At 45.7% G+C, this 27,485-nt stretch overlaps 1 protein-coding gene across 2 annotated transcripts in view; it reads left to right on the forward strand.

Annotated features, from left to right (window-relative positions):
• MIPEP (mitochondrial intermediate peptidase) overlaps positions 1–16,837 on the forward strand; it is a 1,848,751-nt gene extending 1,831,914 nt beyond the window's left edge. For both annotated transcript variants that reach the window (XM_069639422.1, XM_069639423.1), the window contains one exon: positions 16,583–16,837. In XM_069639422.1, coding sequence (XP_069495523.1) covers positions 16,583–16,680 — 98 coding nt within the window. In that variant the 3' untranslated portion in view covers positions 16,681–16,837. The remainder of the gene's footprint in view (positions 1–16,582) is intronic.
• The last annotated feature ends 10,648 nt before the right edge of the window (positions 16,838–27,485 follow it).

The raw sequence follows: 27,485 nt of genomic DNA on the forward strand, positions 1-27,485 counted from the left end.
AGCTGAAGCTCGCCTCCCTCTCTTGGGTTGACCTTGATTTCCCAGACCCGAGCCATCCTTTGTTGAGTTTTGATTCCACTCTTTCCCCTGGCTTGGGCTTGAATGTGAAACCCTACCAGTTAGGCCTTGGCCGCCTGGGCGTACTTCTACCTTTACAAAATGGAGTCGCACGTGTACATTGTGCCTTCTTGAGGTAGATATATGGTTGGCGCTTGCCGCTCTATCTTCTACTAAGCATTGCAAGCAGTATCAATTTCTTAGCATCTTGCGTTTCAAGCCTATTTACACACGTTTGACAGGTTTGATTCTTTCATCTTGGTTCTTTTGCTATGACGTTTCTTACGTTTTAACATTGTGTTGTCCTTTGTGTCTCTTGCACCTGTTTTCGTGAATGCACGCGTTCGCATGTCGCCTTTTCTCATGCGTTAGTCTGTCCAGGCCCTCTTCTAATCATTGTTTGCCATCCATCGGGGCTCTTTGTGTCTCCTCATGGACAGTCTGTAAATACTCATCGTTTCGTATAAGTGGCTGGTATGGTTGTCTGATTGGGTACTGTGCTGCCCAGGACTGTCTGCTTATTGGCATTTCAACAAGTACTGATCTTCTAATGTACACAGGGCAGAGGCCTAATGTGGCTCTCTGTTGGTTCAGTTGCTCCTCATACGTCACATACCTTGGCAAGTATTTTACTGGCAACTCGCAACGGGGGGCAGGGGTGCAGGCCATATTTGGGACCTCCTCTACACACACGTCTATTGGTGTTGATTGCCAAATGTTACGTGTGTGACAGCAGTTTGGCTGATGTGTCTGTACATGGGTGCTCGGCATGCAAGGAGTGGTGGTGATGTGCTACTGTGTTGATTCCTCCCACTATTTAAATCTTGCTGTGCTCTGAGGTTTTGCTAATGCAGTGAATCTCTGCAATTGTTTAAATCATGCTGAGCTCTAAAGTAAGACCAGCTGAAGAATACTGTATTGTGTGTCGTAGTTACCAGGGTTCACCCGCATTGATAATCAAGGCGGGGAGAATCGCCAGCTACTGTGGTACCTTCCTTGGCTCCAACAACAAAGCAGCGCCAGTGAAATTAACACACCCGGTGAGTTGGGGAGACCAATAAAGGACCGGTCTGTGTTGAAACCAAGGTTGCAAGCGGCAACATTGTATGGCGAGCGCTGAAATGAACATTGTTTGAACGCATATGATAACCAGTGCGAGTGAAGTTGAACGGCAAATGAGTGATTGAACTTTGAAACCAAGATACAATACCTTTGATATGATAGGATAGGTTATTTATAACGTGCTTAATACCCAGAGGTTTCTAAACGCAGATCTGGGATTCAAACCTGTGGTGCTCCGTGTCGTCTTGCTTCCAAGGTGAGCACGTTGCCCCGGAGCTATCATCCCAAGACACAGCGTGTATGCTCAACAAAGGTCTCTGTAAGGTATCCAGCTGAAAGTTAACAAAAGTGAAAGAGTGGCAAAGGATTGTGAATCAAAGTGGTCCTGTGACGGGTCAAGCAAAATCCCACGCGCAGTCAAAATTCTTCGATGTTGATAAAGAAAGTTTATGGCAAAGTAGATCAAGGCAGAGGCAGATCAATTGAAAGCTTTGGGTTAAAGCAAGGGTGTGTTATTGGTCCGAGCCTGGCAGAGGGAGACTGATTGAAGATTTGATGTTAAAGTTGCTCTGAGCCCGGCAGAGGGGGATCCGGGGTGAACAGTGAATCAGTCATTGACTATATGTGAAATGCTAAAAGAAAAGGAACTTTGTTTGTTTGTTGCTTCCGGCCCTCTGAAAGAAGAAACTTTGAATGGCAAAGAGACTTTGGCACAGAAGGCCATGAAGTTTTGACCTGCACCCTCGTGCTGAGAAGCCAGCGACTGTGCTAAGTTTGAGTGTGCCTCCTTTTCCTGTGCTAAAACGTAGGGAAGAGAATCCAACCGTTTGAATATCCTGACAATTTTCTTTTGCATAACTTTGTTTCCACACTGTTTGTATTTAGAGGTAAGGATTGGCAATAGGTTTATTAGTATGGGCCCTTTTATTTTGACAAGACACCACACTACGGCTGCGTTATTATTATTTGATGGTCGTAGCTTCCTCCCATCTTTAGATTTAGGATTAGACAGGCGTTTCCAAACCCAATTGAAGTTCACCTCACCACACTCGCCAATCTTCAGAGCCACCCCGGCTCCCAAGTGGCTATCCAGCTTCCTCATTCAAGGACCAATATCTATCACCACTCCCCTTGATAAAGATCTTGGTCGAAACTCGTGTTGGCTTTTCTCATGTGACCAAGCACAACACGTGCCAAACTAACCATCGGCACTCACATGCTTAATAAATCAAGCCTTGAAACATATCCAGGTGTACTTAACTTTTACAACCAATCATTACCAACAAGATATGAACATATTCCTGCGCCAATACAAACAGGGTTTCCACACCAACTCGCCTTCCTTACATAAGGCACTTTCGCTATAGTGGTAAGGTTGCATTCTGAATCCATATAATTCTGTGTTCCTCCCACATCGCACACTCCATCCATAACCATCACCAAATCAGGCCCGACTTTCACCTGACTTTGTTGTGCTGAGTTACACTGCATTCTATGTCGCCCCGGAGCGCATTTCTGATGTAAGGCTGCCCACATCTTACAACCCAAGTACCGGGCCACCACAGGGAGATTTCCATCTCTGTGAACCTAATTCAAGCACAAAATCCAACCACCACAGAGAAGCCTTCGCGACTGTGAAGCTGATAACTACACAAGACCCCACAAGGGTAGCGCAAAACCATTGGGAGAATAAAACCAACCTAATTCACTCATCAATACAACAGGGATCAGGACCCATATTAAAGAGACTCTGAGACAGAAATACAACTACCACAGAAAGGCTTTGACACTAAAACTCCAGCATTCTGAGGAGCGCAAGCCCCACAAGACTGAGACACAACCACGTCAAAGAGAACTATGCCACTGTGTAAGAGAAAACATACAGGACCCCATAAACTAAGACCAAACCAGCAGAAGAACAAACGCAGCCTAAGCCACTCTTCAACACCACTGCATACAACAGAAGTAAGTTCCACCTCTTACTCCAAGTACAGAAAGACACCCAACAGGATGCACACCCCTGGAATACATCGCAAATCCTACCCAAAACAATAGAGGAATGCCACGATACAAGAAAGACAAAGAAACAAGAAAGGAAAAGAGAAACAGGAAGGAAACCGGACTCCAGTAGAACGGAAACCACCCACAAGAAGTCGCAACACCCAAGAAAAATTGTAGGCACCACTAAACAGGTTAAAGATACGGATCAGGAAAAGAGCAAACAAAGAGTACATCTCATGCTACCTCTCCACCTACAACCCTAACTAAATGGAAAACAAATAACACACAAGCAAGGACCCAAGAAAACCTGAACCCCAACAGGACGCCAAACCAAACTCCTTAACAAACAGAACACAGCAACTTTGGCAAGACCCGAATAAGAATCAAAGCCAGTCCAGAACCATCCACACTCACTGCATAACCAAAGACTGGAAAAAGGCTGACATGTTCTAACAAATAACAAACCACCACAGGCTTTCCCCAACCGACTTGAATCCATCCTGACCTCACTAACCACTTCATATGTTCTGCAAATTGGTTTATTATATACTGTGGCGCGCTTTTGAGGAAGTGCTGTTTGAGTAAGGGCCGTCTACGGCTGGAGACGCTGTCTTTTTGGATCTGTACCTGTGACTTGCTGTGAATGTGGATTCAACATTACTGGTACGTCCCAAGCATTTAACAAAGGACTCTGTGGAGACTATGCTCGATTGATGCTTAGTGTTTTTTTTTCTTTTTTCCTAGGAAAGACAAAAGACTTGGAATTGCTCGTTTTTTTTTTTCAAAGTCCCGTGGTGTCTGCCCCCTCTACCCACAATCCATATAGCCTGAGGAACATGCGCTTTTGCGCGTGTGCTTTTGAGGAAATGCTGTTTGAGTAAGGGCTGTCTATGGCTGTCCACGGGTGGTGATGGTGGAGGGACCCCCCTATGGAAATCGACACACTGATTTAATAAGCTTGTACCAACTTGTCTTCTCATTTAACATAACGTGCACAGGAGCACATGACTTGTTTTTGCTGTTATTTACTGTCACACGTGGAATGATTTCTGTAGAAATGCACATTTGCTTACTTTAAGTGAGTCTCCAAACACATTACTATCAGTGGTTGATTAGTGTTTCTCACGAAAAAAAATGTGTGTGTCCCTTCTTGCGTGGTTCTTTATTTTACTTTATTTTATGCCTCCACTCTTATTATTAATTCTCATTGTTGGAGTTATTACTGATGGCTAATATACCTTACACACTTGAAACGAACATGCCAGCAGTGGCCACGCTACTGCCTATGGCAAGTAGACTGAGCCCTCGCACACCAAGTAAAGTACCCAAAAAAGCTATTACGCTAATGCCAGTAATTTCCAAATCACTCGTTATGTGGGATATTCGGGATTACTGCATTAACTTGAACTTAAGCAGGAACACAGTAAAATCGAATCGGCAAACAGTGAGTGGAACTAGTGAATATGGCACTCATGCACCGATTGCAATTAACCTGGAACAGACGCCAGGTGGGAGTGAAATTGAGAAAGAGAAGAACTGCGCTCCCAAATCACTAAGCTCTCTGACGAGACACGTCAGAACAAAAGGTAATAAATATAAAGGACTTACCTGGACAAATCGGAATCTTCTGTACGTGAAGTCCATTCATTAAACGAAACAGTAGAGGTTAGTTTATCGCCGGATATTCAGGTACCACCCGCGATCGACTTATTCCAGACAACATTATCCGACTTGTCACTGCACGCAAGCTTCGTGGAACCACTGCAGGAGCAACCTGCACTAAGTTCATCACAGATTTCTCAAACAAGAGACTTCCAGTCACCCTCAGTCTCGCTTTCATTTGACGCCCCTACCCCGAGGCGCCCCACACCAGTGCCCCCATTAAGGGAGCCGAACTTCCGATAGCCTATGCTAGAAATCACGCTTGCAGCAATTAACAATGCCTTGGTTAGTTTGGGGTGGCTATTTGAAAACTGTGGATGCCAAAATTATGCATCAAACGATGCGAATAGACTTAATTAAAGAATGGATGTTAAAAGAAAGACTCGCCAAGGAAACCAAAGCACGGCCCGCCACAGCTGATGAAAGCTGTGGAGAAGGAAAGATGGGGAGCATTCCCCTACAGGAGGTGCAGAGTGACATAATTCTGGTCCCAGTTTTACCAATCTTTGACACAATAATTGGACCAGTCACAGAGGCGTTCTCTGGAAATGTCATGAAAAGAAACAATCCACCAGTTATGAGTCCTATGGAATCTTTCAAAAAAACTTACGATATCTTTCAACCAGATCAACAAGTTATACATGCCTCTAAACAACTTATCAATACAAAGAAAAAAAGCCAAAGTTCAAGTGGAAATGAAAACAAATCTAAGAATATAAAAAACATTAAAACTGTGAACCAACCAGCTGCAAAGCAATTTGTAAAGAAAATCATTCTAGCTCAAACACCGAACGCCAGCCTGGGAGTTATAAATAAATATAAAAATATGCGGAAAAATAGAGAGACAGAACTAGAAAATACAGTGTTGGCTCAAGCTTCCAACCATGAGCGCTAAACGATTTGGTTGATGAAATAGATAGACAACAGAAAGTCCCTCCGCAGGAAGTCACAGCAGAGCATGCCGGAGCACAAAAGGGAAAACAGATGAATCAAAGTGACAGCATAGCTCTGGACAAAATGTCAATTGAATCCCGAAGGAGAGAAATCAGAGAGGCTGTTGATGCTTATTTAAGCTGCCAAAAGAATGAACATACGGAACAGAGGATGCATCAAGTAAATAGCGCGTCTGCGTGTTCCAATGACCTTCAATACTTAGATTGTGGCTGCAATGCCAAAAAGCAAGGAGAGCAACAACGTAATCAATGTGTATCAGGGGATAAAAAAGAAAACCTCATCTAAACTACCGATACTCAAACCTAACAACGAACCTCAAGTAAGCATTGCAAGTAACACTCCTGATCATGTCACGTTTGATCAAGCTACGAAATGCAGCTGCCAACATGCAAAACAGCATAGTCAAGCACATGGTCAACTGCAGCTTGAAGGAGGGCAAAACCTACTGCTGAAAACACCTACAGACTCATACAAAGACTCGCTAGTGGCCTAATGGGAAACCAGAAAGGTTTCAACAATACTATCATCAAAACTAAACCAGCTCCACACACATTGATTATGAAGTGCCGCCTTGCTCCTGCTAGACAATTTACGTTATGCCGTACTAACATCTCACACATCTTCAAGGACACTTCTACATTGAATAACATCTCTTCAATTGATATTGCACAAGTAGAATTTCCAAATTTACATAAACCGGAGACTGTTAGGTTGTGGATTCCATCAGGTATGGTCGGCCAGGCAATTTAGAATGTGAACCCTGAACTATTTGAACTGGGCTTCACCATCCTGCAAGACAACCAAGGCTATGAGCCTTCAAACATGGTGAGAACACCAACAGAAAAATATGTGAGTGTGCGACAACATACAGACACAGAGTGGGGAACCAACCGATCATAATTTGGTTCCAATAAAGTAAGTAACTACAGAGAGCACATTGCCCAAACACTAATGTGGACATCATACAGGAGCTGCACACGAATACTTCACTGCAAGTGAGATTGAATCTGGAGGGTCTCCTGTCAACTCCCTTGTGGACCAAAAGAGGGTTGAGGCAAGGATGTATCCTGGCCTCGGCCCTGTTTAATTTCTTCATCCACGACTTGCCTGATGCTTTTCAAGATCTAATCACAGATGCCCCAAATTTGGGCTTGAAAAAACTTCCTGCATTATTGTATGCTGATGATCTAATTCTTCTTTCAAAAACGCTCAACGGTCTACAAAATCTATTACATGATGTGACCACATATATATCAATATCAATCAACTCACAGTGAACGTTGCTAAAACCAAAACCATGATTTGTAATGCTCGTGAGAAGACTTCCAACAAATACAAATGGGTCTTACAGGGTGCTGAAATAGAGGTAGTGATCAGATATACCTACCTGGGAATGAGAATTGATGATCACCAAACTAACAAAGCTCACTCAGAAACAATGGAACAGCGACTAATGACTGCAATTTCGCAATCAAAACTAATATTATGCATATATCGCAAATTCTCCATAAAAACGGTTATCACTTATTATAACCAAAATACTGTGCCAATACTCTGGTATTGTCTATGGACATGGTCCAAGGTGAACCAAAGCCACCTCCAAAAATTGAAGGGGAGATACTGGAGGGACATTCTTAACTTGCCACAATGTACACCTGTTGTATTTATACGTCATGAAATTGGGTTGCTGTCCTTGCACGTCAGACTCCTGTGGCGGCAGTGTGCTTTGTTAAGGAAATGTGTTCTTGCTGACTACCCGAATACCTTGTTTTCATCTCTAGCATTATATGTTTTGAAGTCAGCTCACTGTTTTCCGGTTAAGTGGCGAAAAAACGTGTATGATGCAATGTCTACTGCAGATGTTTCATTAGAGACATTATTAGAAAATCTGGACAGAGCCAAAAAAAAGTTGTATATGCATGACTGGATGCGAACTAGAGAGCTATGTGGTACATATATAGACTTCAGAGACAACCCACTTCCCACTAAAAGTTTGGTATTTCTGAATCGTATTTAGTTTGTTCCCCTTCTGTCAATTTGTCAATTTTCTTTTTATATGTTGTAAAGTTGTTAATCAGCTAAAACAACTATTAATAAAAAAAAATACTGTGGCACAAGGCTTACTCAATGTGCATTACTTGTTTACTAGTCCATGTGCCTGGTTTCTGTGTCCCACTAGTGGCCTTCCTCAAAACAACCTGCCTCTTTCTCCAGCATGGGGTCTGGCATGGATTCACATGCTCATGAATATTCCCCGTCGTCAGGCTGGGAATCCTCGGTAAAGAAAAAATCAGTATCAGTTTCGTTTCTGATCTGTCTTTCTTAGTAGTAACCAATCACTGGTCATACTGCCCCCAGCCAATGACTGCCCTCTCCCTAAACCCTGCCCCCGGCAGCCATCCTCAGATTTTTACTGCGCTTTCAAGTGTTGGGAGTCCTCGTGCTATAGCTCTCGAGCTTTTACTGCATTTTGCGCTTTTTCAAAGACATTTCTCATTTTTCGGTTTAATCGAGCCTCAAGCTCCACCGTTTCTACTTCCGATCAACGGGGACCCGTTTCGGATTTATCTACGCCCCTCAAGGGTGAAGTTTTCATTGAGTTACGCTTCTTGGAGGATTCCAGAAGTTTTTGAGGCCTACCTCGCGGACGAGAGGAACATGGCCCAGGAGAAAGGAAGCTCGACTCCCAGCAAACTGTTTAGGATCTGCCCTGGATGCAACCAACAGAATGTGTTCAAGGAGGACGAGCATTCGAAATTACTTTACTGCCTCCATGAATACAAAATGCACGTGGAGAAGGACTGTGCATTTTGCATGAACATGTTGGATCGGAATATGAGGGATCGTCGGACCCGTCTCTCCAACTGGCTGGAAGGCAAGAGCCCAGCAGGTGAGAAGAAGAAGAAGTCTGAGCGGTCTTCTAAGTCCTGTGAGGGCGCCCCGGCGACGGGGGCCCAACAGAAGGCAAAGCACTGTGAGTCCGCGGGCACCGGGAGCGCCGAACGGTCGGGCTCCTCGGCTGCCAGGCAGGGGGCACCTTCACCGACGCCATCAACCGCGAGCCAATGCTCTGGCTCGGGGAAGAGAAAATCTGAGAACCCGGCTAAGCTTCTGGAGAGGCCCCGGTCGATCTCGAAGGAACAGGCCGAAGGGGAACGAGGCGGTGACCCTCCTCCTAAGGTGAAGGCCTCAAGCGCACCCAAGGTGGTGAAGGCCTCGATTGAGGGAGTCGCTGCAGCCCTGACGAAGCCTGTGGAGGCTACCCCAGTGGAGGCAACCTCGGGGCCCAGAGTTTCCCTGCCTCCGCGGAGGGAATCATCTTTTAAGCCCATCGAGAAGACCCCCATGAAGACCCCGGTGGAAAAAGAGAGGGGGCCGTGGCTGTTACGGACACAGACACAACCTCCAAGGAGGAACTGACCGAGAATTTGGAAGAGGCCCGGTTCCACGGGAGGAATCCCAACGAGGGGGACGAAGAGAGCGAGGGTGGCGATGACGAGGTTCCCGTGGAGGAGTTACAACTGTCTCTCCCGGCACGCCCGTCACAGCCCGAGCCGCAAGACAACTCGGCGGCCATTTTAGCAGCAATCCAAGCCTTATGCACGGAGATAAGGACGAGACTGCCCCTACACCCGAAGGACGACCCAGCTGAACCGGGTCCTTCGGGAAGCCCTCCAAACAAGAGGAGGCCTTCTCAGCCTTTGTCGCCTTCCCCGGTCCCAAGGGATGACACAGGAACAGACACGGCCACGACGGGGACGGATGACGACGACGGGACTGACCACCCGTCTCCGATTCATCGGGCGTCCCCGACGGACGAAATTGGTTCCTTCCACGCCATGATTGCCAGGGCGTCCGAGCTCTTTCAGCTCTGCCCCGAAGAAAAGAAGGAAGGCTTCCACTACCACCGGCGTGAGGCCAAGAGGAAGACAATCCTCGCGGTGCCGTTGCTGGATGACATCTGGGACGAGGGACTTGCTCTCCTGAAGAACCTGTCCACGACGCCTGCCAAAAGGGACCGGTACGAGAAGTAGTACCGGGTCCACGACGGCACCCCTTTGTGCCTTCGAGCACAACCGACCCCGGATTTGGTCGTCTCGGCAGCAGCCAAGAAGAAAGCGGGGGGGGGGCCTCGGGTTCAACTTCAACTTCCCCACCGGATGGCGAGGGAAAGAAACTAGATGCCATGGGACGACAAGTCATCTCGTCTGCGGCGACGACGATTAAGACGGCCAACTCCCTAGCGATTGTGGCCCTCTACGACAGGGAGTTGTGGTACAAGATCGCCCCACTGTTGGACTTCCTCCCGGACGACAAGAGGGCAGAGGCCCTGGCGATCCTACAGGAGGGTGAGGTGGCGTCAGACCACGCCATAACAGTGGCCACGGACATTGCCGACACCGGTTTCCGCCAGTTGGGCAACAGTGTTTGCCTTCGACAGTGGGGGTGGCTCAAGGCGACGGATTTCTGCCAAGACGTGCAAGCCAAGGTTTGGGACACGCCCTTCGACGGGAACAATCTGTTTGGAAAGACAGTGGATGAGTCACTGCAGGCCATCAAGACCGACACAGAGACGGCTCGAGCCTTGGGAGTTCTGCAGCAACGGCAGTCGTCCTTTCGGAACTCCGGAGGCAAGCAAGGTGCCTCCAAAGGATTCGGCGGCGGCTCCTCGACGTACCGTCAGGCGGCCCGCTCCTCGTCGCAAGAAGCTTACAGGGGACGAGGCAAGTCAGGTGGATCTTGCCATCGTCGCCAGGGAGGCCAAGGAGGTAAGGCCGCTTCCAAGCAAGACTGAACCGGCCATCACATCGGGCCCCCACCGAAGTACCCCGGTGGGAGGCCGGCTGACGAAGTTCATCAGCGTGCGGGAGTCCAACTCCACCGACCGTTGGGTGCTGGTTGCCGTGGCCCATGGGCACACTCTGGAATTTCTAAAGAAGTGCCCCCGAATTCCTCCCGTGGCAAGGAAGGAAAACTACGTCCCTCAACTGCTGTTAGAGGTAAGGGCGATGCTCAAGAAAGGGGCCATCGAGCTCGTCCCAAAGAGGCTCCGGGGCTCCGGAGTATACTCAAGATACTTCCTTGTCAGAAAGAAGACAGGAGGTTGGCGTCCCATCCTGGACTTGCGTCACATAAACAAATACATCAAGGCACAGAAGTTCTGGATGGTCACCCTCCAGCACATGGTGGGCCAGCAGGAGGAAGGCGACTTCCTATCGTGATTGGATTTGGAGGATGCGTACTTTCAAATCCCCATCTTAAAAGGACACCGGAAGTTTCTCAGGTTCACAGTCCAAGGACGACACTACCGGTTCAAGGCCCTCCCACTCGGATTGAAGTCGGCGCCCAGGGTGTTCACCAAGTGCCTAGCACCAGTGGCGGTACGGCTGCGCCTGCAGGCAATCCACGTCTACCCCTACCTGAACTACGACTGGCTCATCCGAGCAGGGACAAGGGAACTCGCCGTTGAACACACAGCGATGACCGTCCGGCTGCTCACGAACCTGGGATTCTTCATCAACTTCCCCAAATCCCACCTGGTTCCGTCTCAGGTTGCGCTGTTTCTGGGAGCCAAACTCGATACAGTAGCGCAGTTGGCCTTGCCATCGGAGGAAAGGACGCAGGCCATCCTGGGCAAGCTACAGCATCTGCCGGCCACGGACGTGGCCAGGGTGAGGTCCATCAAGTCCCTTCTCGGGATGATGTCCTCTTGCATCTATCTGGTGCGCTTGTGCAGGCTTTGGATGCGTCCTTTGCAGGAGTTCCTCTACGCCCGTTGGATGCAAGCGAAGGGCAGCTTCGAGGACAAGATCTCACTCAATGAGGTATTCCGCCAAGCAATTCGATGGTGGGGCACCGGCGTGCATCTCGCAGCGGGCACGGACTTTCAGACCCCAGCATACCAGATGACGGTGACGACGGAGGCCTCCCTGAAGGGGTGGGGAGCGCACACCGGAGATCTTCACGCAAGGGGCATTTGGCTCCCGGAGGAGAGGCCGCTCCACATCAACATACTGGAGCTCTGAGCAGTGTTCTGGGCCCTCATGTCATTCCTCCCGTCCCTCAAGGGCAAGGTGGTGAGGATCTTCACCGACAACACCACCACGATGTTCTACATCCGGAAGCAGGGAGGAACCAGATCCCCAGCCCTATCCAAGGAAACCCAGTGTCTGTGGCACTGGGCCGTTGCCCAGGGGATGTTTCTGGTACCTTTTCATCTAACAGGGATAAAAAACACCATCGCTGACTCACTCAGCAGGGAGCTGCGCTCATGCCACGAGTTGGAACTATGACAGGATCAAGTGGATCGACTTTTCTCCGCGACGGCGATGAACTCCAAGTGCCAGAGGTTCGCCAGCAGGTTCCCCCAGCCGAGGAGCACGGGTGATGCATTCTCGTTCCCATGGGACGGCCTGTTCCTGTATGCATTCCCTCCGTTGCCGCTCAGACTCATCAACCAACTCAAGAGGTCCTGGTGCAGGTTGATGCTTGTCGCATTGGTGTGGCCGAGACAGATATGGTTCCTGCACCTTCTGGGTTTGTCAGCGTCCCCACCAGTCAAACTGTCGACGGACGCAGATCTTCTCTCCAGAGAAGGAGGCGCCATTCTTCATCACGACCCAGAGTCGCTGAACTTGCAGGCCTGGCTCCTGCAGCACTAGAGTTTGGAGGGTACGATATCCCGGCTGACTGCAGAGAGGTTCTTGCAAAGGCCAGGGCGTCCTCAACTCTCAAGTGCTACAGACACAAGTGGAAGAGGTTCTCTGTCTGGTGCCGTGCACAGAAGATTAACCCTCTACGGATTACAGCCCCTCAAGTGCTACCGTACTTACTGTCGCTGGCCAAAGCTGGATTAGCTCATGCTTCCATCAAGATACATCTGGCAGCGATTTCCCAATACACCAGAACTGCAGGATGGTCGTCCCTGTGCTCTCATCGCCTGGTGAAGGAGTTTATGAAAGGACTGTTCCGATCGTTCCCGCCGGTGAAGGCTCCGGCCCCGGCGTGGGAGCTCAACGTGGTGCTGACCAGGCTCATGGGCCCGCTATTCGAGCCTTTGCATTCAGCTCCGTTGAAGTTCCTGTCGTGGAAGACAGCGTTCCTTGTGGCCATCACCTCTGCACGACGCGTGTGAGAGATTCAGGCCCTATCCTGCAAGCCTCCATACTTGACTTTCCACGAGACGAGGGTGGTGCTGAGGACGCACCCCTCCTTCATGCCCAAGGTGCCGTCGGACTTCCATCTCAACGAGCCCTTGGTGTTACCAGTTTTTTTCCCGTCGCCTTCGTCTCCGGCCGAGAGGTCTTTGCACTCGCTGGATGTAGGTAGAGCGCTGAAGTTCTACGTGCACCGAACAAAGAGTTTTCGGAAGCCATCACAGCTGTTTGTGAACTTTGGACCTGTGAACCAAGGGAAGGCTCTCTCGAAGGCTTCCATTTCCAGATGGCTCTCCGGCTGCATCATGCACTGTCATTGGTTGGCAAACCGACAGTTGCCCGGCCGTCCGAGAGCCCATTCGACCAGAGCGAACACTGCTACCACGGCGTTCTTGTCTGGTGTGCCCATGCTGGACATCTGCAGGGCTGCTATGTGGAGGTCGACGCACACCTTCACAAGATTCTACTGCGTCGACTGGGATTCCAGGGAGGAGTCCAGAGTTGGCCAGGCAGTGCTGTGCAACCTGTTCGCTTAAGGTGAGCCTGGTGAGGAGGTAAGAGATGCTTAATGTTGAGTTTATGTAATGCTTAATGTTGAGCCTTGCCACCTCTTGTGGTTGTGCATGTGTGTACTGCTATTTATTCTTGTATTCATGAGCATGTGAATCCATACCAGACCCCATGCTGGAGAAGGAACAAGTTACTTACCTGTAACTGTTGTTCTCCAGCATGGGTCTGGCATGGATTCACGTGTGAACCCTCCCGCCTACCCCTCTGCGGCTCTTCACTTGGTCATACTGCCACTTTACGTGCTACCAAATCTGAGGATGGCTGCCAGGGGCGGGGCTTAGGGAGAGGGCAGTCATTGGCTGGGGGCAGTATGACCCAGAGACCAGTGATTGGTTACTACTAAGAAAGACAGATCAGAAACGAAACTGATACTGATTTTTTCTTTACCGAGGATTCCCAGCCTGACGAGGGGGAATATTCATGAGCATGTGAATCCATGCCAGACCCATGCCTGAGAACAACAATTACAGGTAAGTAACTTGTTCCTTCTATTTTATTGATTACTGTGTACATCATGTCTGATTGAAATAACAACCAAACCCTCAATAAATGCAAACTATTAATCTAGCACAAAGAAACAAGGAGTGGGAAAGGTCTTTATCCCTGGAAGTTGCAATTTACATTTCTTTTGGAGTCCTTCCACTTCTCCAGTCTATCTCCTAACATAGGCACATTCAGCCGAGCAACTGCTATTAATCTTCTGAATACTGGGACTTTTAATTTGTACAAAAAATGTATGTGACTGCCTGGTGCTTTGTAAATGCCATTCTTGATCAGCCTCTGTCCTCTCTTTTTTTCTCAAAAGCCCTTCGCGAGCGGGCCCATTAATGCTGAAAGTTCTTTGTAGTAATCCCATGGCCCTGCCCCTCCTCGCCGTCTGCAATAAGTATGCTGGGTTGTATGTCTTTTAAATGAGGTCACTTTCCTCGTTTGCACATTAATTGTGTTGTGCGTTTTTCCCAGTAGTCGTTTTGGTCCATGCTTTTTTTTAAATGTGGCTGGGCTATTTAAGTACGCCCATGTTTCTGCTGTGTTGCATAGACCTCACCTGCTTCTTGTTGAGAGTAGGATTAAGTTTAAAGCTCTATGCTTCAGACATCAAGCTTTTCATGAACCGGGTGCTTCCTATCGTTGTGATAAGATCACTCCTTATAGGCCAATCAGAAATCTCTGTTTCTCTAAGTTCCTGAAAGCTTTAAAGACCTTCTTTTAACCTGGATAAATGGAAAATCTGTTGCTCCATCTTTTTTTTTTTTTTTGCTGTATCACATAATTTCTTTTTTTTCCTCTTCCCATTTAGGGGCCCCAAAAATAGCGCCAGAATTCCCTTGGGTTGCAGCGTGCTATAACATAACCTAACCCAAGTTGCTGTTCTACAGGAAAAGCACCAAAGCCTCCTCAACTAGTCGCGAGAGGGAACCTCCAGCCAGGCATTCCTGAGGCAAGCGCATAGAGGCAACGCAACTCACATAATTCCTATATGGCCATCACTCTTCATTATATTGCAGTATTTGTGGGCAATGTAAGGGTTAGTCTGTTGTCGTTCATGTCGGGAGAAAGTGTTCATGTCGGAAAAGTGGAGAGGTAGAGTTTCTGAGTATTCTGTATGATACGATGGGGAGAAGGTGTTATAAGAAGGGGAAATTGTATTGTTCGTCCTAGGGGAGTAGGTGATTTCGGAAGGGTGAGATTGGTAGGGTTTGCTAGGGTTTGTGAAACTAACAGGAATTACCAGGATTATTCTCTTGAAAGAAACAGTGGGGATTGTGGGAACTGTAGTGTTTTGTCTGAGCAGATTGGGAGTACAGGAAATAACAATTAGAGGGACGGGAAGGAAAATGACCAGGAGTATTCGGGTAGAACATAGAAAAACAGGGATTTTGGGAGAGGTAGTTTCTGGATGTAACAGGGTTTGGGATCCTGGGGGATTTGTTATATATGGAGGGGTTGTTGGATTTGGGCAAGAGAGATGCGATGAGAGGAAGGGAGGCAGATGTAGTTCAGCCTACAAAAGACTCAGGGACTCCATCCTTACCACCTTCCTCTTTGTTATAGTACCGCCTCTCACCTGGGGCATTTCCACGAGCACAACCCCGGGTTCCCCGATCCAGGTGATCCTTTCTCGTTCTTTTGCCCCCATGTTTGGGATTTGTGAGTGTAACCCCCTTCGTTGGCCACCTGAATAAGGTATTCTCAAGGTCCGCACAGGAGAATACCGCCAGGTTTCTCACAGCTAATATGAAGGTTTTGTTCAGTCGATTTCCACATAGTCCATTATCGGAAATGTGCACATTGCAAAGCCTCATGATGCAACAATAGAAGTAATGTTTTATTTATGTTTTCCGTTGTCACATGCTTAGTTCCAATGGATGGCGAAATCATGTAATGGCAATCAGCTGGAATTGCCTGGATTTGGCAGACAAATTATTTTTGAATTTCTATTTTATTTTTCACCTTGTCTGACAGTGTGTACATTATTAATTTGTATGCCCACCCGCTGCATGCTATCCATGTTCTTCAGCAGCACAAACCCTAGAATGCTTTTAAGTCTTAGCGTTGACTTTCAATGAGGCAGGCTTGTTCTCACTCTTTTTTTTCCATTGTGTAATGGGAAACGTAGATGACAGCAAACCTCTCCCATCTCCGGGACAGTTTTTCAGTCCTGGGAGTGGAGGGGTGAGGGTGTGGCACACCCCTCACGTGACAGATTTTTTGTTCTGAAGTTATATTAGAGCTTCAAGTAAACAAACGCTCATGAACTGTGAAGGAGGATACATGTGGCAAACAAGGTACCACATGGTGTTTAAAGGTGTATTCCGCGCCTGGGTTGTTTGTGTTTTTAAAATTGTTTTGTCCGTACAGAGGCTTTATACTATTTTTTTGATAGTGTTTTCAATGAGTTAAGCTGTGTTAGTAGTACAAGTGTGTGACTTTCCAGACTTGATTTATAAATAACTGCAACACTGTTTCATCTACCTTTGGTGAATTTGGTATTGCAAATGGTAGCAGAGATATAGTACATGCTAATATCATTAAAAAGAAGTACTTTATATTGTTTTTGAGTTCAGAAAACTTTGTTTTTGCATTGCTCATGAGAAGCTTTGTTATCCTTTCTTTAGGCATGCTTCAGAAGAATCCCTCCATTGAAGACTTTGTGGATGCCCTGGTTTCAGATTTAGACCTCGATTTTGAAACGTTCCTTATGGACTCTGAGTGATGAGGTTACCAGTCATGTGCTGTGTATGAAGGTCAAAAAGAAGATATAGCTGTGATAGTTTTCTAATTGTATACATATTGTGTACTTGTAAAACAAATGGTCACTTTAATTTTATGTTATTTGTGCCTTTTTTAATAAAAGTTGTCTTCGATTTGAATGTATCTTTATTCAATGTTATTTCTTTGTTATTGCTATGTTTTGAAACATATGCTAATACCCCTATTCTGCAATGTAATACAAGCATTTGCAAGCCAATGTTTTCAGTGTTTCATTGATTATAAATCTATAGGCATTAATGTGTGGGGCCCTTCTTACACAAGGATTACAGGAAAAGTTCCAAAAATGTTTGCCAGTTAATGTTTGCAGGCATATACTTAGTGATTTGATGTGATTATGCCTATAACTCACAGATCACGAAGAACCGTCCAGATAAACTGCATCTGGGCAAAGAGTAGAAAACCCACTATCGTCTTTAAACAATCCCTAGGATTAACAGAAGAAATAGGTCTTCAAACTTTTTACCAAAGGCCAATAAATTTGGGGATCAAAAGGCAAAAAGTTACTCCTGTTGGAAGGCTTATTCATAGAAAATAAAATGTATTTAATCTCTATCACTTAGTTGATCACATATTTAAGCATCTGTATTGAAAATGACTCATCAAATCATTTTATTCCATAGGATCTTAAATTCATCATTATTTCATTTTTGAAAAATAAAACCACTTTTGGGACAGAAAACCAAAAAAAGACAATGGCCCTCATTATGGGTCCGGCAGTAACCGTGCCAGTAAAACCGACGGGTAGTAATGATTTACTGGTGCCTGATTTACCAGAAACACCGGGGCATTACAACCCTGGCGGTCCAGTAAGTCAGGCACCAGTAAAATGTTGATCCCTAGTCCCATAGAGTCCTATAGGACTCTATGGGAGTGGGCACCACGGAAGCACCGGCACCATTAATAACAGTGCTGGTGCTTCCGTGAAAGTCTCCGGGCTGGTGCTGTTCCGCCCGGCAAGTCAGACCTGCTGGGCAGGAACAGGAGGGCACCCGCCCCACAGACTTGTACTTTGCTGGTCCGGAAACAACGGTGCTGGTAAGATTACCGGCACCGTTGTTACAGGACCAGCAACGTTGTAATGAGCACCAATGTAAACAAAGATAAAAAAGGGTTAAACTGTTCACATAACAAGGACAATGACAAAGTGAGTTATCTAACAAAAAACTACTACACTGAGAAAAAACTCAATCGGCAAGACACTCAACCAGCAAAGTGCATTAAAAAAAGTATATCTAGCAGCCCAATTTCAAGATATCCCAAGGTTGATGCATGAAAAAGTGCTTCAGCGTACCAGAATTATACTGCCTTATTTAGGACCAGGCAGCCTGGTAAATAGAAGAACAATAATTGCTAACTAACCTATATTCATCATTCATGACAGATGCATACATAATTGGCAACTACAAAACTCGCCTATTTTTGATTTCCTAGACCCAGATATTCATCTCTCTCCCAAATTCAAACAAGGTCAATAGCTTTAAGAATTAAAGGAAAAAAAGGAAAAAGAAAAACATACCTCAATAATCAATTCAAAGGTGTGTCTTCAAATGTATCCTCAAAAGGCCCAGACAGGACATTTCACTATGAGCAAATACTTTAGAAAAACACACACTTCCAATTCCCCTTCTGTCTCCCTTGATACCGACATCTGTGAAAACAGATATAGGTCCCAGTGAAGTACACTACGGGGCTCCTGGAAGAAGACCAAACAAGGAAATCCCTTTGCGAGAGAAGAGTCTCTTACCAAAATGTAATGAAGCTGCAGTCCTAGTTGGAGTCAGTCGGGGTAAAAACACAAGCTCCATGCCCGCTGCATTTAAAGAAGCGACGAGCATTGCTTAATGATGTCATTAAGCCCCATGCGGCAACACAGTGATGCCACTATTCCCCAGAGTAAGCTTAACATAATTTCTAAACAAAACATGAAGATCCATTCTTAAAATGGGAGCTCAATGGGAGACATGTACACATAAAAAGTCAAAGATAAAATAAATAAATCAAGTTTTTGAGAAATAGCCAATGCAGCGTGTTTGTTTGTCAATGTCATCAAGCTATGATATACAATGTGATGACGGCATCTCGCCAGCAAAAACAGCATGATAACATCTCTAATATCAGAACACAGCTACAATTTCATTTCAGACTGTGGCAATTGAAAGAATTCCCTAACTGCAAGATACAAAAAGTGGTCTACTGCATAGAGTGCCCTTATCGCCTAAGGTATATTGGCCATTCTCATGTGCACTGCTCGAGTGGTTTGGCCAATATACCTATGGGACAAGGGCTCTCTATGCAGTAGACCACTTTTTGTGTCTTTCAGTAAGTGAATTCTTTCAATTGCCACAGTCTCAAATTCAGGGATGCTTGAACATGAAGGGTGATAGAGTTCCAGAGACAGGACCAGCAAATGAGAAACGCCCCTCACCTCTTGAAATAAATCTAGATTTCGGCACTGTAAGTAGGAGCACCTCATACAACCCGAGCATAAGAGTAGGGAGGGATCTTATTGGCCATATAAAATGGGACTTGACTGTGGGACTTTTGAAAATTAAACAACATATCTTAAACTCTATTCTCAGTTTAATATGCAGCCAATAAAGCACAATGCGTGCATTAGATGCCAAATTAAATTTGGAAATGTCGTAGATAATATAGACAGCTGCGAATGAGTTCAAGATGTCCCAGTTGATAATCCAGGAGAGTAAATAACAGTGATTTTAGCATAGTCTGGTTTGCAGATGATCAGTGTACCTGTGACCGTAACCATGTCTATTTCAGGAAACTGGTTTTTTTCTAAGCTTTCCTGACTTAAAACAAAAGGATCTGACCACACCAGAAATGGGTTTGAGGCTCAGGTCTGCATACCAATACACCCTTCGATTTTTCACAGAGTCTCTAAAGTTTGAGTTGATTCTCCAGATAGTGTGAGAAGATGGATGCCTGGCCAGGTCAGTAAGAAGTTCTTTAGGACTGAGGAGGATACATTTGGTTTGAAGGGGATTTAGCAAAAGTTGTTTGACATTCAATGTTCAGTGTGGAGAAAACCATCCATAAGAGCAGAGATTTTCCAAAGGGGGATGCATTTTTACCTAAATCTGAATGTCGTCTGCAGCAGAAGGGAACTGCAAATTAACAAGGGGGGGTCCTGGGAGTCCCTCTGCCAGACATTAGTCCTGGTTACGAAAGACATACCCAGAGTCTTTAGCTCACTATCTTTCACAGAGAAGAAATATCCCAAACATATCAGTCTTTGTCCTGCCCTGGGGCAGTCCAGCACCGAAATGCTAGGCAACTCTCCTCTGAACAAGAGTACCAACAGAAACCCCAGACACGTGTTTCGGTCTGGTTGGACCTCATCAGTAGGGTGGATCTGTGCCTCTCTAAGAGTAGTGAGCAAGGGGTCCACGTCTGGATACCCCTAGTAACTTAGGGTGAGACCCAAAGTTACTTGAAAATGCAAATTAACAAGGGGGGTCCTGGGAGTCCCTCTGCCAGACATTAGTCTAGGACTAGTGAGCTAAAGACTCTGGGTAAGTCTCTCGTAACCAGGACTAATGTCTGGCAGAGAGACTCCCAGGGCCCCCCTTGTCAATTTGAAGGGAACTGTAGGCATGAAGACTAACAAGGAACCTGACATATATTTGTTTAAATGGAGGGTGGGAAGACGAGAGCCTTATGGGATCCTGCAAGGAACAGGCTATAAATCAGAAATAAAATATCTCATGGTGACCTGCTGAGTACTTTTAGTGAGAATAGAGAAAAACCAAGATAGACTGTTGTTAGGAGCACCACCCACTTAAGAAAGGCGAGAAAGAATAATACTGTGGTTTGCAGTGGGGAATGCTGCTGAGCGATCCAGCAAAACCAATAACATAAGGAGACCCTTATTAGCATTTGTATCCCTTGTGGCAACAAGGGCTGTCTCAATGTCATGGAAAGGGTGGAATCCAGATTGAAAAATGTCAAGGAATTGGTAAGTTTAAACATGCTGTTGGAGTTGGAAGGCATCTTCTGCCGAATCATGGCAGTTATTGACATAGTAATAGACGTATGTACACTAGAGTGAATGCACGTTTCTATAATATGTCAATTGCTAATGTGATGTGTCTGAAAGCACAAATGTGCTGGCATTGTTTGAACTTTTAAAATAATTTCTAAGTGTATTGGGCCCAGGTATTTACTGCATTCATGCCACTAAATGTAAAATGCAATAAACACCAAAGGTAAAAACGATTGGCTTTGTCAATAATTGTTTCACTTTAGATCACAGCTTCACAATACTCATCCAATGAAATGACTACCTGGGCATGTGGGGGTAGTCCGTGGTAGAAGTGTGTACTAGATAGAACATTTGATGTTTGATGCCATTGCACAAAAATGGTTTGATTATCTAGAAATTTGAAGTCCAACACAGGTATTAAACGGTTAGTTCGCTCAGAAATGTTACTGTCCCAATCGATCGTGCATGTGTTTTTGATTGTACATCGATCCATCGTTTAAAAAAAATCCTATGCAGCTTTCCTTCGTTTTACTCACTTTTATACATGCGAAAACGGTTGCCCGGTCACCACCATTTTGTGGAAATCATATCAGTTGATCCCTCGACCTAAGTTCAAGTGCCCTTGCACTAAATCAGACCATCCGCCCCTCAAGCTGACATCACTTGTCATAACGATATGCTTCACCCATTTTAATGTTGTTGGTGGGCACCGTAGCCAAATGAACCCTGTCATCACCCTAATCACCCACGTCATAACATTATCGAACGCAGAACCCGGAACATAAACGCACACATCCACACAGTATGCAAAACCTTTTGTTCTTTTCACTAAAAGGGTAAAAGATGTATATTTTGAAAAAAAACAGCAATAATCTGAATGGTAGCAAGTACTTTTATTTTTGTCAAAACACTGAAAACAGGAGATTATGTCCACAAAAACATCTTATAATGCCGATTCCCTTCAGCAATCGATTAGTCACAGTTTTTTTTATTGTTTGCAGAACGTTTTTTTCAATCAACGGACATTGCGATACGACAGTGCGAAGGGCGAAGTGGTTTCAGTTCCAAATGCAGCACTTCCACATCTGCACGTTTTCATAATCTATAGAATGCCATGTTGCTGCTTGTTACTGCAACAGCGAAAAGCAGATTGGTGTCTGGCGATCATCCCATATAATGGTTATCACTGATGCGTTGTTCACTAGTTTTTTCAAATTTATATTGAAGAAGCCGTCCACAGGAAGCATCGCTCGATAACATATGCACATTGGTATGATCTAACTGTAATATACACACTAAATAACTATGTTAACTATGATTTCAAGTTATAATTAACACGTACGTTGTTGATTATTTGCGTCAAATTGACATTCATCCGTGACATCGTTAATCATATAGAATACAGCACACTTGCCATCCTCACTTGCATAAATATTAATTAAAACTTGGCTTGAATTGAGTGCCATTCTCTCTGTCACAGGAGACTAACTGCTTCAAAATACTGCTTTCAGTAATAGAAACCTAACTTTACTGTGTCTGCTTTCAATATAGTGAATCTTATCAATTCTTTGTGGATTTTCGCAACATTGTGTCCTTCAACTTGTTAGTGTGCTGGATTCAAGGACAAATAACAATTACACCCTTTATCCAGTGTACACAGCGAGTTCCATTTCTGAGGGTGCGCATCCACAAAAATCAACAATATTCATGGGAAGCTGTGCAATAAAACACAATGAATATATGGTAACAACGCGCCTGGTGACACAACATTTACTGATTCTTTAACAGATACGGCTAGTCCAGGTGTAGACGGGCTCCTGTACAGCAATAGGGCAATGGTCACAAAATATAATGAAAATAATAGTGGGGCAGTTTTTTGTGTGAAAGTGTGGTAACTTTATGTCAAAAAACAGAATTAAAATACACATCAGGAAAACAGGCTTTTGCACCTTTCCCCAAATATGCATCCTTGTGCCTAAAACACATAAGGCCTCATTCCGAGTATGGCGGTAAGGGATAGCGGCCACCGGTAACGAGACCGGTGGCGGTAATCCCTTACCGCCATACTCCGAGTTCCCTCTGCGCCCTCGCCCTTAACACCTGCTTTGAGCAGGTGTTAAAGTCGAGGGCGCAAAGGGGCCCCCAAGCCAATAACGGTGACCGTAATGAACGGTCACCGTTATTTGCATCTTCCCCATTCCCATTGAGCCCTATGGGGGCTCATTCGGGAATGGGGAAGAGCCTTGGTGAATGGGGAATTACCGCCCCGCCAACCTTGGAATGGGGCGGTGATTCCGCCATCCACCAAGGCGCTGCCGGTCCGGGTACGGCGTCAACCAAGGCGTTAATAGCGCCATTGGTTAGCGCCGTACTCGGAATGAGGCCCATAAACTTGTGATTTTTTAAAACACTGAGGTCAGCCTCCTTGACAACCAGACCAAAGGGTATACTTAAAAAAAATTGTTGCCCATACTGTAGGTTGCCACTAACCAGGGCTTTAAAATACTGTGATGCGAAAATCCAATGCTGGGCTTCACAGTCCACAGGCCATTCCACAAGTCTGGTTATGTGATGTTTTCCGTTTTATTATTGTGCTCGGGCAGACAAAAGTGTGCAATCAAGAGTGCTTATGGCCCCTTGCCCTGACAACCCACATCTCACTAGGGAAAGGTCCATTTCATTCCAATGCCCCTCATTGTGTGTATTCTCCTTAGTAAATGCCTTCATCAAATAAGCCTGAAACAGTGTAATGCATGCACACTTGCAGATTTTATTTACAAGATGCTTGTGTCACACAATTCTATGATGATATGACTTGATATATTTTTTTATAGCATGCCCATACACAAGTGTTTCAAAGCACAAGTACTGGCATACACATAGATCCCTTGTTGTATTGTGCAAAACTTATTTTGGTAATTTTACTTGACGCCTAGAAGTGGTTACAGCCTGGAATAGAGATGTATGTATATAGAAGGCTTAAAAGCGTTTTGTTAATAATATGGAGTTGACACGGGTTGACCTGGAAGGGGGTGTAAAGCACGAGTTCCGTTTTGAAAGGCTTACTTGCCTTATGTGTAGATCTATTACAGCAATCATCTTCATTTCTGCATCGATTTGACTTTCATTTGATGAATATTCATAAGGCGCCTTAAAACAAATAGTGTCACTGGGCACCAAAGACAAAGTGGTTAGGAAAACAAGGGGAGTAACTAAACAATAACTAAACAATACCTGTCCTACTCTGCCCTGTCCCATTTGTATCGTGCAAGTGATCTTATAAGTGAAGGCGAGAGGAAAGGGGGTGGATGGAGGGTGGTGGACGAAGGTTTGGGCAATTGCTGGTGGGAGCCTAGGATGGTAAGGGCTAGGGCGTGCCAATGGAGGAGGCTACTGACTAAGTGCTTGTGCAGATGTGTCTCAAGGGGAGGATGCCCACCCGCCCGCAAGTAAGGCGGGGGGACCAGAGTCTAGTGCTGATGGAGTGGGTGCTGGTTTAGACTGAGCAGAACGCTTGGTAGCCTGTACGACTCATGAAGGACCATGCCACCAGTCACAGCTGCTGTGGGCAACCACAACCAACAGTGTAGAGATTGTAAAGCTGTAGAGATAGGGTCCATGTGCATCAGACCAAGGATAGGTCTAGCAGCCCAGGCGCTTGCTGTCCAGTCCAGTCCAGTCTGGAAAGTACCAGAGCTCTGAAGACATTGACCTTCTGGGGAAAGGTGAGGAAAGGAAGAATGCATTGAAGGAGGTGAAGTTAAAATTGTGTCGTCTTGGAAATGTCAAGATGTCAGGGGTGAATGAGGGCGAGCAGTCTTTGTTCACCGAAAGATGTTTGGCCTCACTAAATTGTGAGGGTAGAGTGCCCAAGTAGGGCAGACAGAGGGCTGGAGAGAAACATGGTGCAGGGGTCCCAATCAGAAGGATCTCAGTCCTACTGGCATTAAGACAGAGATCATTGGCTGCGCGCCAAGCCTGAATAGCAATCAGACAATCTGGTGGAAGAGGAGGTGGTAGAGGGAAGCTTGAAAGAAAGCTGTGTGGCATCAGTATAACACTGGAAACGAATACAGAAGGAGGACATCAGTTTCACTTAAACGTTTGTTCTGTTTCAATCTGCAGCATATTAGCAAGATTCCGACTTGCCAGCGAAGTTAGACTCTGTATCTGAAAAGACGGTTTGCACCATCAATATTTGTATTCATATTTTATTGAGCATTTGTAAGGTGCTTTAAACTACAGAATTATGTTTCAAAGTGCCACAAGGGCAAATGGGTTGGGAACTGGGGAAATAATGAAAACAATCGCAAAAACTGTAACTATACAGTCGTGGTACTATTTAGTGATTTATTTATTTGCATTTCTAAGGCGCTTATCAGCTAAAATAGTGTTTCAAAGCGACACAAGTCTAGAAGGCAAGGGAGCAAGGTAACAATCCGGACAATGCAGGAAAATGTCAATAAATAAAACAAGACAATGGTCCTGCTGGTCCTTGTGACATTCAGAACGTGCAAGTGCAGAAAGGGAGGCAAAAGAAGGGGGACAGAATTTCTAGGGGACCCACAGGGGGCAAGTGCAAGTGAGCCTGTTTAGGAGACAACAAGTAAGAGCCAAGGCTGTGACAGCCCAGGGAGGGGACGCTAGTCGCCAGATTAAGTGAAAACCTGACCTGATACAGCTACACAGGCATGAGAGGGCCCGAAGGCAAGTGCAAGGGTAGTGGATGCTGGAGGTGATAGGGCAGAAGGCCAGGACCCAGTAGGACTCATAAGGTACCTGGCCACCAATCTCAGCGACTGAGGGGAGTTAGCACGTAAGGGAGAGAGGGAAGGAAGAGGCGATTCTTGAGAAGCTTGCAGAACTTGAGTAGATCTGGTTCAAAACAGAGAGGGAGAAACAGAGGTCATTAGAGGTGCACCATGACTGGCTCTTGTTGTACTCGGACGTGCAAGTGCAATTAGGAGTAGTGCAGGGGATGGGGATGGAAGGAGGAACAAAGTAGTGGACAAGTGCTGGAGGATGGCCCGGGAGTGTAGTGCTAAGGGGAGCGAAGGAGGAGAACCTCAGGCTAAGTGCAAGTACAGGCAACTCACAAGGGTAGGATGTTGAGCCAGCAAGCAAGGGCCCAAAGGGCAGTGGGTGGTAGGAGGGAGGGAAGCGGGGCACTTGAAATGACTGGAAGGAAGGTACTAGTATCATGTAACATTCCCGACGGTGTGGCCACTGGTCACAGCGGCAGTGGGGTGATTAGCAGGGAAGGGAAAGAGGTAGAGAAGAGCAGATTGTTTTTAGCAGATTCTGGAATTTCATGATCTCCTGCTCAAGTCTGAGGGTGGCAGGGAGGCTATTCCAAAGGGAGGCACCAGCTGAGGAGAGAGGCCTGCCCCACACTCTGTGCAACTTCGTACAATTTAAAAAAAAAAATCAAAACACTGTAAAGGCTTCAAACAGGCTCTAAATAAAAAAATAAAAATAAACCAAAATGTGTGAATAGAGACACACATCATTGGAATCTTTAAGTCAACCTTTCAAAAAGTTCAAGTTTGGGAAGGCAAACCTCTTTGGTAATGTTCTGTGGCATAGACTGGGCCCTGGGAACAACATCACGAGCTAAGCACATTCAATGTCATATCTTTTACAGAATCAAAAGGCATCGGCTGGACGATTGACTTTGCCACCCATTTTTTTGCTTCTTTTGGTAAACTTCTTGTAACGGAGAATACTGAATGTTCTGGCCGTTTTTGATTGTTCCCTGCCAACGTTCTCATTATGTGCAAGTACAGCTAGTCATGTTCTGCCCTTCAGACCTTCTATTGCAAAATGCAACCTTTTAGGCCTGTACTTTAGGCACATATTATGGAACACCCCCAAATCTCCAGTGTGGCAGGATTGGGTGTGTCCCCTCATGTCTTTTGAAAGCGTTTTGTCATACACAATCTTCTTGAATGCTGTGTGCGGAGGGGAGCCTGGCACCAACCACCTTTTCTTAAGCTCATGCTCCTTGCTAAATGGTTTTCTTCGCAAGGGTGTTTGTTTGAACAATGGTGCATCAATTAACGCAGCATATCTACAGATCGATCACAAGTTTTTGAGCTCCACCAAAGATGGTTGCTAATAGAACATGACCAACTTAAAATGTTTTCTGTAGCCTTTCTTTTCCAACAACTGTAACTTTTTGGGAAATTGATTTGGTAATGCGCCATACATCATACTGATGTTGTATGTGTGGGAACTGCTTTGGCATGACTTTGGCTAGTGCCACATGCCTGTTGATGGCTATGAGGCCAATTTGCATTCCTCTCGATAGCGATAGCAGAAGTTCAGTGGATTTAATGAACCCATATTTTTCCATTGCAACTGAAAATGTACATTCAGACACTTGCAGGATGACTGAATTTGCAATTTCTTTGGTTTGCATGTCTTGAAAGTGGTGGGTGCAGTATTTAGCTGAAAAACCAGGACTGTCACACTGTCGATCACACACAAATCTCAGCCTTTTTTCCATGGAAAGCATTGTCGGAAGATATTTGTTCCTGTGTCCATGCCTGACTAATATCCGGGTACAAGAATTTATTCTGATAGCTGTAGTATTGTTTTTCCTAAAGGAACTCAAGTGCCACAAATGTACAGAAACTTGACATTTTGCTGAACTTTGAACTGCTAAACAGCAAAGCTGCTTAAAGGCATGGTCCAGTAAAAAATGTTATTGTCCCTATGGGTCGGCCATGTTTTTTTAAGCCTAA

The sequence above is a fragment of the Ambystoma mexicanum genome, chromosome 7q, assembly GCF_040938575.1.
Source record: "Ambystoma mexicanum isolate Mex_15411 chromosome 7q, UKY_AmexF1_1, whole genome shotgun sequence".
In the NCBI taxonomy this organism is placed as follows: domain Eukaryota; kingdom Metazoa; phylum Chordata; class Amphibia; order Caudata; family Ambystomatidae; genus Ambystoma; species Ambystoma mexicanum.